Below are 16,694 nucleotides of genomic sequence, written 5' to 3'. Positions count from 1 at the left end.
GTTACAACCTAGGAGGCCTGTGGAGTCAAGTGGTGGGCACCAAACATCCTCAGTGTCATTGTCACCATGTAGGCCAGCAAATAGCCACCTTGGTTCTCAGAGGGCTTACCGAAGACTGGGGGGATCCAGGTCTTCAGATCTCCTGCATTTAATGGAAGGAGAATTGCAATGATGGATGGAGGGCTGAGGGAGCCGTGGAGCGTCATAACTGCTTACGACCAGGAGACATTCCTCGGTTGAGGGCCGTGGTCTCTAGACCCCGGGTCACCTGTGAATGCTGCCAGCCCACAGAGGAGAGAAAGGGGGTGGCCCAACTCTGGTCCATCCAGGGCCATCAGACATCTTAACTTTTCATCCAACCAGTAATTATGGAGGACCACAGTATCTATCACTGTGGGGCATGCAGAAGTGAAGAAACCATGACCCCGACCCCTCAGCTCCTGAAAGTTCATAACGTGGTTGGGGAGACAAGCTAAGAAGCAACAACCTAGCTCATTTAGATACCAGGATGGAGCACTAAGAAGTTTACCCAATGTGCCGTGTGACCAAGTGGATCAATTCTCATGCGAACCAGGATTGGTTCTTTTATGGGCATTAATGCCAATGGCAAAGTCTGGACAGTATTGCAGGGTGAACAGAAGTGGGGAAGATGTGGCAGGCAGAGGGGAAAGCCTGGTTCCAGAATGTGTGGTGCAAGGGTAGGACGGCAGCTACATGGGGGCGGGGGTGGGGGTGGACACCCCTTAAAGATCTGGGAAATAGTCTCCCTCCAACCCCAGGGCAGGAACCTGGGTCTCCTGGCCCCCGGCCCAGGGCACCTTCTGATGCATTACCATAAACAGAAGCTTAAAGCCAGTTCTCAGGACCAGCAGTGTGGTATACAGATGGGGAGGTGGGGGATAGTGATTAAAGCTTTTCCTCCAGGTAGGCTTCTGATCTGACACAGGAGCACGGGCAGTGAGAGCAGAAAGAATTGCTTCCTCCACGGAAGTGATTTGGTTGAAAAAGCTGTGGTTCTGCCAGGAGTCCTGGCCATGCCCTTAAATCCTGGCCCTCCAGTCAGCCACCCAGGCCCACAGCCCCAAAGCCAATCCCGTGGGCCCAGCTTGTGCACACTGACCTTCCTGGTTATGCCGGAAGTGCTCAGAGCCCGGAGCTGGGTGGCTCTGCAGGCCAGCTCTCCACTCCTACTAAAGGGCCACACTCTGGTCAATGTTGCCTTCTCAAAAAAGAAAGGAGGGAGGGAGCAGGGATCTTATCCTTGTAAACCTCATGGATAAAGTGGACAACAAGTGCGTCAGCTTTCCCTTCTGTTTCTGCAGCTGGGCCACCCGGCAGATGGGCATTGCCCTTCTGAGATACCCCGCCTCGGGAGGGCTGTGGGGAGGGCCTGGCGCTTGGCTGGGGAGGCACTTTGCTATGTTCCGGGGAGGCGGCTTCAATGTTTGGAGCTGCTGGCAGTGGAGAGCTGTGTGCTCGTAGGCCAGTGGTACTCACCAAGCTAACTGCATCATATCAGTGACCCAAGGAGGGTAGCACAGGGCCCAGGATGGGGAGGGACAGTCAGTGAGCAAATGACTGAAAAAAGACAAAAACCTGTATTTGCTTCCAAAATAAAACCAAGCAAAAACTGATGGTGGCTTGATTAAATGCATTAGCAGGAAGGGAAAGGACTTGGATTACATGAGTACTTGCCTTTCACACCCCAGACGGAGTGATCACTGCTGTGGTCCTTGACCTAGGCCGACACAGGTAAGCCAGAGGTCTTCCCACGGCCCTTTGGCAAAAGGAGAAAAATGCTAAGTTCACAGTTTCCTTGGAGATTGAGGTCAGGTGAAAATGATCACATTTGTGCAGAATCGTTCTTGAAAACCCCTTAAATGGCCCGTGAACTTGAGAACACTTGGTCCGGAGTATGTACCCTGGGCGATAATTGTGTACATATAAATGTATCCTGTGTGATCTGCTACAAACAGGGCATGAGCCCCATAGGGTATTTTCATTTTATTTCTAAGTACATGTAGATGAACTTGAGCGAGGTAGGCAAGCACCTGCCTGGGACCCGGTGTAAAAGGTGGTCTGTAGGATGGCGTTGTGCTTTGCACACAGAGGAGGCCGATCCGAGTAGAGGACCACCTTCTATTTAAAGTCCTGTCCTTTGTGAAATGAAGGTTATGGTAGATGGAACGTCCTCAGGCAGAGGGAAACGTAACAACTCCCCATTCTTAAATTTAAATTTTACTGGTCTATAAATTTGAAAAGGCTGGGAACTACTAATCTAAGCCTACTACTTTATTTAAATTAAAGAAACTCTTAAGCTTTGTATGTTGAAGACTAAACAGGAGAGTCAACTCTTCCATTTTTTTTCTCCCATAGCGAACATCGGTCTCAGTTTTGGCTCTGTCTCCGTCTGTCCACCTAGTCATTCTGGCTGGGCTCCAATGTCACTTTCTTAGACCTTTTCTTATCCTCCGGTCGAAAGCATTTCCCTCTTCTTCGTTTTTGTTGTTTCTTTTTGTTCCAGTTCACCAGTCTCTGTTTAAGTGATCTTTTTCTTTTTAGCTGCATCCTGTTGGCTCTCCCCTCCCCCTTGTGGGATGGAAGCCCTGATCTGCGGTTCAGTCCACTGTTGGGTTCGCGGGAGTGTCGCAGGAGTGAATGAAAGCCCGGTGGTTCCTGAGGGAGGGGCCCCATTTTGGCCTCTCGAACCCCGCACCAGTGCCAGTGCTACCCTTGCAGGTGCTCCACAGCCTGAGCGTAGACGCCAGTCCCTCCACGCCCTCTCCCTGCACTCGCTCCTCATGTCACGTGGCTCAACCTCTTCAGTGGCCCGCGAGCTGCCCGCTGCCCTCTGGCCTGGCCAGGCTGACCTGACTCAGTGTTTCACTCACCACTTCTCTTGTGAGAGGTGGGCGTTGACTGTCTACATGGAGGAGGCTGAGGCTGCAGCAAGCTGCACTTCTGTCCCCTGAGAATGTTCTGGACGCAGCCAGGGGGCTCAGGAAGCGGTTGGTGAGGGGACCCCGGTGCCCACATTCTAGGATGGCATCCCTGGGGGTTTGAGTTGCTGCTTCCCAGCAGGCGCATAAGGGACATGAGTGGAAATACTGAGGAGGCCTCAGGGGTGGGGGGCTTTCCTGGCACAAGGGTTTGGGGTGCAGATGGTGACATCTCACTAGCACAGACTGTGCCAAAGAAGAGAAGAGGGTGAGGGGCATCTCAGCATCACTGCTAGAGGTCATTTGGTCAGGAGATCCCGCCACACGGCCCACAGGTGCCCTCACACTTACCGACCCCTGACTACTCCCAGTTTGCGTATTGAGCTGTACCAGAGATCATTCAGGAGAAGCAAGAACAAAGCCATTAATTAACACCTGCTTCCTGGCAACCTGCACCAAGGCCGCCATCTTTCTTAGTCTGCTTCCGGTAACTCAGAGGGTAGCCTCAGGCACCCCTTCCTCCGGGAGGTCCTTGTTCCATTCCATTTCTTGCACCTCTTCCAGCCTTTGGTCTGCCATGGCTTGAAGGCGGTAGCTTTTTCAGTTCACCAGGCCTCCTGGGACCCTCAGTAAATGTCCCTCCTCAGGAGAGTGGAGAGCACGTGTCTGTCCCAGTTGCATCTGCATGGCTGCTGCCATGTCAGTGAGCCCCGGGAATACCACTGTGCATCCAGGATGGCCCCTGGGCTCACTTGCACAATGGAAGGCTGACAATGGTCATGGAAAATCCGGCCCCTCGGCAACGGGTTCCTTTACATTTTACACCATAGAATGCAGAAAGAATGTTCTAACATTGTTCTGCTGTTTCTCAGTTTCTGTTCATGTTCTCACCCATTTTTTCTCTTCATTCAGAAATTGTCAAGCAAATGCCATTTGTATTTGCAATTGCCCAGTGGATTCTTCCTGACGTGGGTTCCAGTGGGAAGGGGCGGGGGTGGTCATGTTTGCTTCCCATGACTTCATGGATATAATGAGATCCCATGCCGGACTGCTTAGGACTTCTTTGGTTATGAGTGATAGAAACCCACCTCAAAATATTTGAAAGATAAAAAGGGGAAATTTATTGGCTCACGAAATCAAAGGAAGTCATGACTAAAGAGGCAATTATTTTCATCTTCATTTTCCACCAGAAGGAGGAGAGAGAGGGCCCCCACTGTGGCAACAGAGCCGGGACCCAGGTTGTGTGATGGGTGTGTGAGACATCAGTCACGACTCCTTTGGTTTTTATGGTGAAAAACCCAACTTGAACGAAAAGGGAGGGGTGGGTTCCCCATGAGGGCTCGCTTCCCCATGGCAGCGAGCTAGTCTCTGTGACTGCCCTACCATGCAGCACAGACCCCCAGGTCATGGGCTCACCCTGAAGACTGACACAGGCAAAATGTTCACAGGCAATTCTGGAGGGTCCCAGAGAACCTAAGTTCAGCTCCTCCTCTAAAAGAATGTCCAGTTCTCGTGGAGCCAGCAACAATAGGCAAGCGACAGCACTTTTTCAGAGTGAGTGGAGTCTAGGGTCTACGTTCCAGGATGTGAGTGGAATTGTAAGCAGGGGTGAATGCTGGTGGTTCAGCCTCTCGGTCTCATCCCTGTCTACGTTTATCTGTGTTTTTTACATGGGGGCTCCACCTAAGGTCTTGTTTTGTTATTTTTTTTATTTTTTTAAAATCTCTACTGCTTAAAAAAATAAATTAAAAGAAAACCACAAATTTAAACACAGGGAAACCTGTCTGCCCCTCACCTTTCTTTCTAGAACAGGTCAGCCTCTCTGAATAGCTGTGCAGCCTAGAGATTCCAGGAATTTTAGAAACATTACCTGTTTATTTCACTGGACGTGACCCACACATCCTGCCCACGTGCCCACAGTAAGACCTTGGTAGGATAACTTCTTAGAAGCTTTGAAAAAACATGACTCCCCGCAGGAGGAAGCCTCTGCTATTGAGACAAGCTCATTGTCAGGGAGCTGTACATGGCATTTTTATGGTCCATTAAGTTGCCAAGTGCTGTAGCTGCTTTGTACTGTTCACCCTCAGGATATCTCCCCAAGTTGGGCTGGACATGGGGGAGCCTGGGGAGGCCTGAGCCGGCTTGGCAAAAGACTCTGTCCTGCCTCTTCAGGGCTCTAGCTCCCTTGGCTTGCCCAGTGGGCACAGCAGAACCAATGTCCTGTCTTTCTTCTGCCAGACTACCGATAAGGCCCTCCACCTGAATCTTCTGGTATCTTTTGGAGAGAAGGAACCTTTAGTTCCCATGTACTTATTTGCATTCTTGCGAGCGACAGAAGCCTAGTAGGGCCGATCAACATGCATGCTCAGGAAGGAGAGGAGAGGGATCGTGGTCTCCAAGAGGCCCGGGTGGAGAGTCAACATCCGGGTGTGATGGGGGCAGACAGGTGTGTCACTGGACAGAGCAGGGTGGGAGCGCACACCTACCTCGTCAGAAAAGTGAAGATGCCTTGCCACGTGAAATGCCCCCAGCTCCCCTGCTTCCCAGTAAAGGCCACACAGTGCTGTTTGTCCAGATCTTCTGCAATCTGGGAGACGCTTTACACACTAGGAGGAAGACTCTCTTGTATTTGTGCAATCCTCTCCCCCTGCAAAGGGCTGAAGTGTGAGCAGAAGATAACAGACATGTGAGACGGTTCGGCTTGGACGATTTCTATCAGGCTCAGGTCTGGGATTAGTAGATACAGGTCAAAGGTCACAGGAATATTAGGAAAATCTCCCTGAGGGGGAAGTGGGCACAGGGTTCCATGAAGTGTGTACGTCTTTCCAGCTTCCCTGCCTTTCCCATCTTGGTGGTCCCTGCAGGTGTACCCAATGGTGGGGCTGGGCCAGGAGGTGGGGAAACCCTGCCTACTTTGGGGATTTGGGTCTCCTCAGACAAACCAAAAGCACTGGGAAGTAGGGGACCGGGCAGGGTCTCAGGCTGTTGGTTGGATGAGGGGCCAGAAGACCCCAGCACAGAGCCTGGTCCTCTACCCCTGGAGCTGCATGACCCTATGCGTTATGGCCCCAAAGGCCTGGAGTGGACAGGTGTGGGGTTAGTAGCACTTGCGCACCAGGGGATATCAGATGGCCTTAGGACCACCCACGTCAGACAGGGCCCTGGGGAACCGCATGAAAGGAACAAGCTGCTGCTGTGGAGGGCCCTGAGGCGAGCCCCGTGCTGTGGGCCTGCAGCTGGGACCATGCTGTGGGATCTGGTTGGGAGAGCCAGGAGCGTCCTTGTGTTCTAGGCCCACCATCACAAAGTATGCCAACCGGGAGACTCAAAGAACAGACATTGATTGTCCCCCAGTCCTGGAGCTAGAAGTCTGGGATGGAGGGGTCTGTCGGGCCAGTGTTCCTTCCGAAGACTCTGGAGAAGAATCCTTTCTTGCCTCTAGCTTCTGGTGGCCACCAGAAGTCTTTTGTGTCCTTTGGCTCAAGCTTGTGTTGGTCCAACACCGCCGGCGTCTTCCCATCGCCTTCTCCCTCTGTGTCTCCTGTTTCTCTGTAGCCAAATTTCTTTCTTCTTCTAAGGACACCAGGCATTGGGTTTTCTCCACTGGATCATATGTGCAAAGACCCTATTTCCAAACAAGGTCACGTTCACAGCTCTGCAGGGTAAGACTCCAACTAATCTTATTGAGGCACAGAACTGTACCTGTTCCAGGAGGTGAAGAGGACGACAGAGATGGCCCCAAACTGGACACTGGTCAGGAGCGCCAGTGCTGGCCCTCAGAATGCTCTGGTCCTTCCCTGTCTGCCCACAACGCCAAGCGCATCTCCACACGCTCCCGTGACGCTCGCATCATTGGCCAGCAGATGGAGGCGGTAACACACCTTCTCGTGAGCATCTCTCAAACTCCTTAGGACTCAGCCCAGGTTCCAGCTCCGTGGCGAGGGCTTCTCTGACCCTTCTCCTAAGGAGGGTCCTCGTTCCTTCTTTGGCTGCCCAGGGCGTCTCTGTTCAGTGTCTCCGTGGCCCGTGGCATCCGTCATCTTACTCCTTTGTGTTCCCTGACCTCCAGGGCTGGAGCTGGGTCTGTTTGTTCTGGTTTTCTCCCTCTGAGGCACCTGGCACAGGGGAGGCCTTTAGCGCTGGCTGCGTGAGAAGGGACCACGGAGGGACGTACGGGTGGGTGGGCAGACGGACGGAGGCGGAGTAACAGGAGTCTCCCCGACCATCCCCACCCCCGCTGGTGCATCCCCTTGCCAGCCTGCTCTGCTCCGTAGCGTTTTCATCAATTATCACAGCATCTGCTTATCTGACCGTTGTCTCTCTGCTTTCGCTAGAATGTGCGCTCTATACAGACAAGCATTTTGCCTATTTCTGTTTTATTACTGTATGTGCAGTGCCTAAAATGGCCATTTTTATAGGCCAAGGTGAATGGAAGAGTGGGTGGGTTGTGGGGGGTGGGAGTGGGGAGCCTAGCGGGAGCGTGTCACTGTGATCACAGAGTCAGTGGGTCGCAGACCCGCCCGAGCAGAGCCATCTCTGTGCAGGCTGCTTGCTCAGTGAGCTCGTTGGCCCTCGCTCACGGCACTCTCCCCCCAGGGACAAGGCCGTTGCACTCCCAGTGTGGAGTGCCGCTCTGCTGGGCTTGCCTTTACTGCCGCAGAAATACTGCCCCAGGATTGCGAGGACCCGCCTCAGCCTGCCCTGGGATGGGCGGACTTCACGTAACGTGTTTCTGCAACTGGAGCCATCAGGGACTGGCCCGCAGAGCTGCGTCTTAACGTAGCTGACCCCCACGTCGGGTGTGTGCATGCGTGTATGTGTGTGTGTTGCACGTGTGTTCAGCCAGTGCAGCATGCGGAAGGAGTATTACCTTCCCTCTGTCCCTGGAGAGGCTTGGTTTATATAATCTACTTGTCTCCCAGGCCCATTTAGTGAACAAAAGTGGTCAGAGGTTGGCGGGGAGGGGAAGACTGCAGCCAGGTCTCAGAGGGACGGGAAGAAGGGTTCTGAGCAGAAAAGTGGATGAAGACCAGGCATCGCCGGGGGTGGTCCAGCATAGTGCTAGGTGAGGGAAGACTGAGGAGACCGGCCAGGCAGCTGGTAAACCAGAAGGCCGGTGCTCTCATTTATGGAGTTGGGGGCGCCCTCCCACCTGGATCGACGTCACCTGGACTGACATCCGTAGGGGCCTCTTTCAAAGCATGGAGTGGAAGAATTTGTTAAGCAAAGAATTACAGCGAAGGCCACTCTCTGCTCTTAGAGGGTAATCCCAACAAGCCTGATAAATTTCTCATTCTCCACTCGAGGGATAGATTCTAAAAAGCAGGGAGGGATCTCTGGTGTAAAGCCAAAGCCCCATCTCCCCTGGCCAGGCCTGGAGATACCAGTGCACGCTCCTTTCCGGATTCTCATTAGTCACACTGGTCGTTGGGTGCCTCTTGCCTAGGATGTGCTGCCTTTTGCCACCCTGGCTTATGTAAAATGTTTTAAGGCTGCTGCTTCCTGGAGAGTGATTGAGTGAGAAAGGAACACTTTCCATTGAGGCTGGATCTTCTTTCTTCTTTCTTTTAACCCTTGGGGTCCCCTCTACCTGGAATACACTGCCCCCGGATTTTCTTCCCACCTTTTTAAATTGAGACGTGGTTCACGTTACCATGAAACTCACCCTTTGAAGGCATATGGTTAGTTGTTTTTTAATATATTCATGAGGTCGTGCAACCATCTAATTCCAGAATATTTCCCTCACCCAAAAAGAAACCCAGTACTCATTATCAGTCACCCCCCACTTCCTCCCTCTCCCCAGCCCCTGGCCACCACTCATCTGCTTTCTGTCTGCAGATGTGCCTATTCTGGACATTTTGTAAAGATGAGATTGTACAGTGCGTAGTCTTCGGTGACTAGCTTCTTTGCCGGAGTGCAATGATTCTAAGGTTCACCCACATCATCACATGTATCAGAACTTCCTTCCTTTTAGGGATACCTGGTGGCTCCACTGGTTAAGCGGCCGACTCTTGGTTTCAGCTCAGGCTGTGATCTCAGGGTCATGGGATCGAACCCCACATCAGGCTCTATGCTCAGCAGGTCTCTGCTTGAGGATTCTCTCTCTCCGTTTCCCACCAGTCTCTCTCAATCACTCTCTCTCCCTCTCACTCAAATAAATAAATAAATCTTTAAAAAAAAAAAAAAAGGAACTCCTTCCATAGCCATATAATATTCCATTGTATGGACATACCACATTTTGCTTATCCAGCCGTCGGTTAGCAGACCCTCGGGGTGTTTCCAGTCACGGCTGTGGTGAGTGAATGATGTTGACGTGAACATTTGTGTGCAGAGTAAAGAAATTCTGCGAGCCCAGATCAGCAGGCAACTAGCCTGATGGCAGGGGTGTGGCTGAGCACAGATTTCCTCTTTCTCCATCGGCTGGCCTCGTCTTTGCCCCTGTTGACACCCAGTCACCCTCATCTTAGAAGGAGCGCGGGCAGTATCCTGAGTTGTATGTGTCCCTTGGTGTCGACTACCCGCCTGAGAGGCAGAGAGGCTGATTGCAGAAGGCCCTCCAGAGAAGCCAGTGTGAATCCCGTGTCCGTCTCCTGCAGGAGCCCCTGAAAGGCGTGTGTGATGCACTTACTCATTCATTCACCCAGATGCCTACAGCCTGGGGCTCCAAGTGGTCTTGAGGGTGGGACCCGTCCTCCAGCACCCCAGCCTGGATTGCTCCTGGGGAGGGAGGGCCTCAGAAGTGCAAGACTTTGTCCTTTGTCACTTCTTTAGCTGATTTCTGGCCTCCCCGTGAGGTCTGCCAGCCTCGGGCCAAAGAAGGCGCAGGCCGAACTTCCGCCTTCCTTTCCCAATCCGCAGCTGGGTCACCAGCCCTCTGCTCATCCCTCTGCCTTCCCTAACCTGAGCTCCCCCATCGTCTGGCAAACCACCTCAGTCTGTGCCAGGACTGGGGGCGCCACGAGGAGAGGGACCAGTGCAGCCTGGCCTATTTGGGCCCACCCGGCCCTGAGCTGAGTGTCAGGATGATGGGGAAGATGATGAAGGTGAGGGAGATGGAGAAACCCCCGGAGAGACCTACGGAGGCTTGCTCCATACCAGGCCCTAGGCTACGTTATTTTTACCCTCATCAGCTCAGCTAACCCTCACTGGGACCCGAGGAGGCTGATGCTCTTATGACAGATGTGCAAACCGAGAGCTGTCGAGGGGAGATTAGCTATCGAAGTCACACAATCATCGAAAGGGAGAGCCAGGAGCTGGCTGCTCCCCGTACAGCTGCAGAGCCCATGCTTGGACTACTGTGACCTCGTCTACATGTGCACACATATATATTGATTTGAGGGGGGAGATAGATGGATGGACACTTCATTAGAAGCCCTGAGTGGCCGGCAGGTCCCCTGGGCCACACTGAGTTCAGGGAGAGCTAGGACTGCAACTGCATTGGAGTCCCGAGGGCAGCTGCCTCCTGCTACGGTGTGTGGAAGATGAGGACAGGGTGCAGGGCAGAGCCCCGGACTCTGAAGCCCAGACAAGGGCGGCCGCAAGTCCCAGGCTCGTGGAAGGCCCAGGGCTGCGGACAGCTCCGTCTGCCCGGCCCCGAGGTGAGGTCCCAGTCCAGGCCGCCAGCTTGAAAGGGAGCCTCAGCTTCCTTCCATTGTCTGCATGGGGCACACCCAGTGTGTTCCTGCGGTGACCCGAGGCCCGGAGGGAGGGAAGGGGCCAGCCCAGAGCTGGGTCAGGATGGGAGAGGGGAAATGAGAGGGGAAGACTTGGTGTTTTTCCTTGTTTGTGTTTTGTATTAAAGAAAAGCAAATAATATCCTTTGAGAAAACCATTAAACAAAGCACATCCTAAGGCTGCAGAGGCCCATTGTGGCTGTCTGGAGCCCGGAGTTCATTCATGACTTTTCAGCCAGATTATTGGAGGCAAGGGACAGGGTAGGAGGCAGGGGGTGTTATGACAATGAATGTTGAAATGTGCATTCCCTCCCTGGACTCTGTAGGTTAGGCCATGATGCATGCATAATGCTAGAGTCCCCTGTCCTCCTGAGCCTGTTGCCTGTTGTCCTCCTACTGCCCCACCCTGGGAAGCTCCTTGAGACTGGCCAGAGCTGTCAACATCCAGCCCACCTTGGTTGGTGGCTACGCCCTGAGAAGGCAGCCTGATGGGACCCTCCATGGTGGAGCCTGAAACTAGAGGGCTGGTACCATAGAGGATCTGGGCCTCAGTCTACCCATCTATAAAGTGTGGACGGTTGGGCTAAAGGAATGCTCATTGACCGCTCTGCAGCACACTGGGCCCTGTCACTCCCTCTCACCCTGTGCATGTGAAGGGCCTCGTGGGCCACATGGGGGGTGACACTCCGGGTGTATTCTGCATCAGACCTGTACACAGGTATCCCAAGCCCAAGTCAGACTACCCCCTCCCCCCAGCCCTCCAGGCCCAGGTCCCCTCCACCACCCCCCTGTCCACCCCCACCCCTACAGGTTGCCCATAATGTGATGCCAGTGCTCGCACCCATGTCCCACCATAACACACTTTCCTGCTGGGGGGAGGGCGATGGTTAAGAACAGAGCTGACCATCAGCCCAGCTTCTGCAGATCATTGTGCCTGGGGCCTGGCATTGGCAGAATCAGCCACCTGTTATAAGCAGAGGGTCCATCTCTCACCTTGACATAGGTGTGTAGTTGTTGTACCGATGACAATGTACAAAAGACCATTCTTGGGATTTTCCCCAGTTTAAAGTTTAAAAAAGCATTGAAATATTTCTTGTTTCTCCTAAACAGTCCCCAGGAGTATGAGGAATAAGGGTCTTGGGGTGGATTTGGACGGGCCATCCTGGACCAGGGTGAGGCAGCCAGGGTCCTAGCACACGGCATCTCCGTGACACTCGGGATTTGCAAGGCGCTGCATCTCCTTGGTCCCCTCGACAGCCCAGAGAAGATCCTGACATCCCCAGTGTGTCAGGAAACATAGAGAAGTCATGAGCGTTCAAAGAGTAACTTGTCCTTGGTCATGTGGCCATGAATCCGGGATCTGGCCCCCACTCCGTCACTAATTCTCCACGAGACTTTGAGCGGGTTCATTCATCCCTCTGGCCTGAGCGTTGTCATCTGGAATTTGCGTGACTGGATATAACACATTCTGAGGTCCCCTCTGTGTCCCTACTGTTCTTCAGTCCTGTAATTCCAGCATCGTTGCCTGGTGGGAAATTGACTAATACAGTTTCCATTTTTCAGTCTGGATTTGGCGGTGAGAGTCTAGTCTTTTCAAACTCCTGATTTCCTTTTGGTCATAGACGTTATCATCCATAGTTACATTTAAGAAGGTCTTTGCTCTCTTTCACAAGTTACTCACCATCCCCCTTCTTCCCACACCACACAGGGCTACCACCCGATGCCCCACGAAGTGGAGATCGCCCACACGAAGAAGTTGTTCCGACGGAGGAGAAATGACCGGAGGTAGGAGAGACTCCGTCGAGAGCTTTGGGTTTTCTGTCCTTGGCCGGCTGTTTCTAGCTCCGTTGGTTCTGACCTGGGTTTTGCTTTTCCCGGGGACCCGCTGATACCCATGAGATGAAGCGATGGGGTCAGGTACCAGTTGGGAAGCGGGAGCCCCACTTCTCGGGGCTGGCCCAGGAAACAGATCCCTCCAGGAGGCCAGGGACAGGGTGCTGGTTCCACAGCTCAGGAAGAGAAAGGCTCTTTCCATTTGCAGCAAGGACAGTAGTCCTCAAGGGACTTGGTCCCAGCTGACGTGTGTTTTGAGACACGGCCTCCAGGAGGCTCCGAAGCTCACGATTCCAAGGGTATCTGTGTCTCCTGCTCTTCCTTAGTCACTGCAGGTCGTCGCTGGCTGTGCTCAGCTCTGTGGTGACAGGCGACCCGCAGATCAGCAGCCACGCGCGCACCTGATCTCCAGTGCCTGGAGGAGCTAACTTAAACCTGGGCAGAACCCAGGGTCTCCCCATGGTTCGGCGTGCTGGGTAATAGCAAGGGTCCGGAAAAAGTACCCCGAGGCAGTTGGGGCTCAGAGTCCCAGGAAGACCTGGGGGGACTTTCTTGAATGGAAAAGTCTTCGTGGTAGATTTCAAGTGGAAAACACCAGGTACAGAGCGACGTTTGTAGTCTATGGACATTCGTAGTAAAGCAAGGTTAGAGTGTATTTTCTGTTTGGATATGCATCAATTATTTCTGGTTGGAAACATTTTTAAAAAAGGAAGGAAGGGAAGACGCCTGGGTGGCTCAGTTGGTTGGACGACTGCCTTCAGCTCAGGTCATGATCCTGGAGTCCCGGGATCGAGTCCCGCATCGGGCTCCCGGCTCCACGGGGAGTCTGCTTCTCTCTCTGACCTTCTCCTCACTCATACTCTCTCTCACTGTCTCTCTCTCAAATAAATAAATAAAAATCTTTATGGGCGCCTGGGTGGCTCAGTGGGTTAGGCCGCTGCCTTTGGCTCAGGTCATGATCTTGGGTTCCTGGGATCGAGTCCCGCATCGGGCTCTCTGCTCAGCGGGGAGCCTGCTTCCCTCTCTCTCTCTCTGCCTGCCTCTCCGTCTACTTGTGATCTCTCTCTGTCAAATAAATAAATAAAATCTTTAAAAAAAAAAAAAAAAAGGAAGGAAGGGAAAGAGCAGGAAAGAGAAAAAAGGCTTCTGCCCAGGGAATTAAAATGAGACGTGTGCCTCTATAGGGAATCTCTTCTTGGATCAAAGGGATGGCCTGTGGTTTTACCTTTAACGAACAGAATATTCTTAGAGAACCAAGGGAGCAGTCTAGGTGACATCCCTTCCTTGGAAAGTGGAGGTGCCTGCCCCCTTGAAATGAGGGCCGTGGCTGACTAGGGTCCCTGGGCCTCCGCTCCACACAGGGGCCCTGAACAAGGTACGTTGGGTGCTGGCCACAGCTCAGGACGCCTGGAGGACAGGTCCCCAGGACTCCTTGTCATCAGCTGGTGGACTTAGCGGGTCAGAGGCGCTCCCAGGAGACAGGAACCACACCACTAACTAGGAGGAAGGCCATCCTGGCTTAGGAATCAGAACCTAGGCACGTTATAGAGCAGCAGGGAAAGGGGAAACTGAGCCAGGAGCATTGGACCAAGCCCTGGGCCAGGCTTGACCAGAATGATTGCTGTGTGGACCGCCTAAGTGCTGTGCTGCTTTGCCAAGGCTAATGCCTCGTTTCTGGGCTCCTAGAGGAGGGAAGAAGTAGGGAGCACATCTCTAAAAGGGGAATGGGGCTCTCGGGCGACTGGGGAAGAGGGAGAGCAGAGGCTGGGTGTCCCTCCTACCCTGCCCCCTACCCTGGTCCTGAGTCTGTGTCTGGAGGTGCGGGGAGTTCCCGAGCTTTGAATGTACAGTCACCCCCTGACCCAGAAGCAGCGGCAGGCTGCTGCTCTCCTTCCAGGTCAGCTACACCTTGGCTCGTGGACCTGGCCGCCTGTCTAAGCGGGACCGCCCCCCGCCACCCCGGGACAGTGGTGGGCCTCCGGAAAGCAGCCACTGCCCCAGGAATATAGGAAGAGGGGTGTGACACGCACGCATGGGGAAGCTGACCTTCCGCCAGGCCACGCTCGTGTTAACGAATGCCCGGTTAGGTCAGCGCACCTCGCAGAGGATGTGGACCCGGGACAGGGTCCAAAGCGAGGCAATAAAGATGATTAAAGGGATGGAAAGTATGTCCCGGGAGGAGAGGCTAACGGGACGGGGCCAGGGAAGAGGAGGCTGCAGGGAAAGAACGGTCACGCCAATAAACTCATGAAAGATTTACACGGAGGCTAAGAGAAGCTGCGTCGCATTCAGAGGGACCCAAACCAGGGGCAGCTAGCTGGTAATGGAAGAAGACGGTGTTCAGCTAGACCCAAGATGGGCTCGGGGAAGAAACGTCTTGGTCGCTAAAGCTGGGCTGTGTGGTGCCTCGTAGCCTGGAGCAGGAAATCTGCTTCGTATCCCCGCTCCGGCGGGAGGCCAGGCTGGGCGTGCCCTTGCTGCTTTTCGTTCCAATTGTTGAAGTCAGAGACGCATTCCCTGGAATTAGACCCTGGATGTGAATTCGGCCTCCGCCATTCACTAACTCTGTGACCTGGGCAACTTGCTGCGTGCCCCTATTTCCTCTTCTGTAAAGTGGGTCTAGGAAGTGGGAGGCTTGAACAATCAAATCCTTCTAAGGCCCCTAGAAATGGGCTTAGCGCTGGCCCATTCTTGAGTCCAAGGTACACAGAAAGCATCGAAAGGTGAGGGGTGAGGAGATGGCTGCAGAGGGGCTGGGCTGTCCCCTGTGATCTCACTTAGGAGCCCAGGGAGCTTTGCCCTGCATTCCCTCCAGGGTCCACCACCCAGGCAGACAAGGCAGGAGGGCCCCTCTGCTCCCACACTCCCAGGGGCTGCTCCCAGGGGCCCTGTGATTAAAGTTGAACTGTGAATGTCTTCTCCTTGTTTTGCAGAAAAAGTTTAAGCTCCTGAACAGTTCCTAGGTTGTTGTTCTGAAAAATGTTCTGAAAACTTTTAAACAACTAGTAACCACCTCTTTCTTTTGGGAAATGACTCAAAGATATTTGCTGATTTCAGGCAAAACGATGCATTTCGTGATAGCAAAGTACTAAGTGAATATTTCAGGTACTCCTCAGAGAGCAGCGGCCCCTGGTGCTCGGTCCCTGGAGCCCTGCCGGCTGGAGGGGGCCCTCCGGAGGTTCCCCTCCCGCCCCAGTCTACCCACCCAGCAGGTGCAGAGGAGAGGGCTCCCAGAGGGCAGAGTCATGGCCATGCTGCTGACCCACTGCCTGTGTTGACCTTGAGTGAGTGCTCCCCCGCTGGGCCGAGACATTCTCTCCACCCCTCCCCACCCCGCTCCATTTTGCAGAGTGAGCAAATTGATGCAACCAACAGCTGGCAGTGTCTGTGTTCCCTGGGAAGCTGACTGTGGGTTGGAGAGGAGCGGGCAGGGCCCTTACTGAGGCACATCCTTTGGAGCAATAGCGGTAGACGGGAAGGGAAAGGAGCAGGGTAGGGCAGAGGGAGAAGCTGGGCTGCAGGGCAGTCTGGCTGGGGAGTTCTGACCCTACAGGGAGGTGACTTCAGAGCTGTCCCATGATGGAGTAAAGGAGCAGGTCTTTATATCCCCACTGCCACAACCTTATGCCAGCAACTGTCATCACCCAAGGCAGTTTCCATAGGGGCTGAGAGCTGGGGGGGGGCGGTGTCTGCCCCAGCACGTGCAGCAGCTGGTGCAGGGAGGAGTGCACAATTCCTGAAAGGGAGACTGGGTGGTCCCTTATAACGAACACCCCAGTGGGAGCAGTACTTAACTCTCCTGGGATTGATGGACTGGTGCTCCGTACTACATTCTGGGCTCTGGAGCAGAGCAGAGAAGTGCCAGGCTTGGTCCCTGCTCTCTGGGGCCAGAGGTGTAGCTTGCACAACCTCTCTGGCTCCCGAAGCCACCAGAATCTGGTGTGTGACTGTGCAGCATCTGAGCGTTCAGAGAAAGGAGCCAGCAGGGGATGGTTGAGGAAGGCTTCCTAGAGGAGGTGGGCTTTGTACTAACCATGAGAGAGGATTTGGAAGGGGGTTGGGAGGAGCGTGAAAGTTGCCACAGCTGGATAGGTGTGGGAACCAGGGATTCCTACCACCCCCTAGAAGTCACCCCCCAAATCTCCCTAGGCACAGCCCTAGGAGGGTGGAACTCGCTACTGCCACCACCCCAGCTGAACTAAGTGGAAGGGAAAAGCCAGAGTTCCTGATTCCTGGTGGGCCCCGGCCC

General features: G+C 53.8%; 1 protein-coding gene across 4 annotated transcripts in view; it reads left to right on the top strand.

Annotated features, from left to right (window-relative positions):
- CTIF (cap binding complex dependent translation initiation factor) overlaps window positions 1–16,694 on the top strand; it is a 208,803-nt gene that overhangs the window by 67,678 nt on the left and 124,431 nt on the right. For all 4 annotated transcript variants that reach the window (XM_032882550.1, XM_032882549.1, XM_032882548.1 and 1 more), the window contains one exon: window positions 12,321–12,397. In XM_032882550.1, the coding sequence (XP_032738441.1) occupies window positions 12,321–12,397 (77 nt within the window). The remainder of the gene's footprint in view (window positions 1–12,320; window positions 12,398–16,694) is intronic.

The sequence above is a fragment of the Lontra canadensis genome, unplaced genomic scaffold (genome assembly GCF_010015895.1).
Source record: "Lontra canadensis isolate GAN:19392208 unplaced genomic scaffold, GSC_riverotter_1.0 scaffold82, whole genome shotgun sequence".
NCBI classification, from domain to species: Eukaryota; Metazoa; Chordata; class Mammalia; order Carnivora; family Mustelidae; genus Lontra; species Lontra canadensis.
The sequence above is the reverse complement of the archived record's forward strand: the minus strand, read 5'-3'. Positions and strand labels throughout refer to the sequence as shown.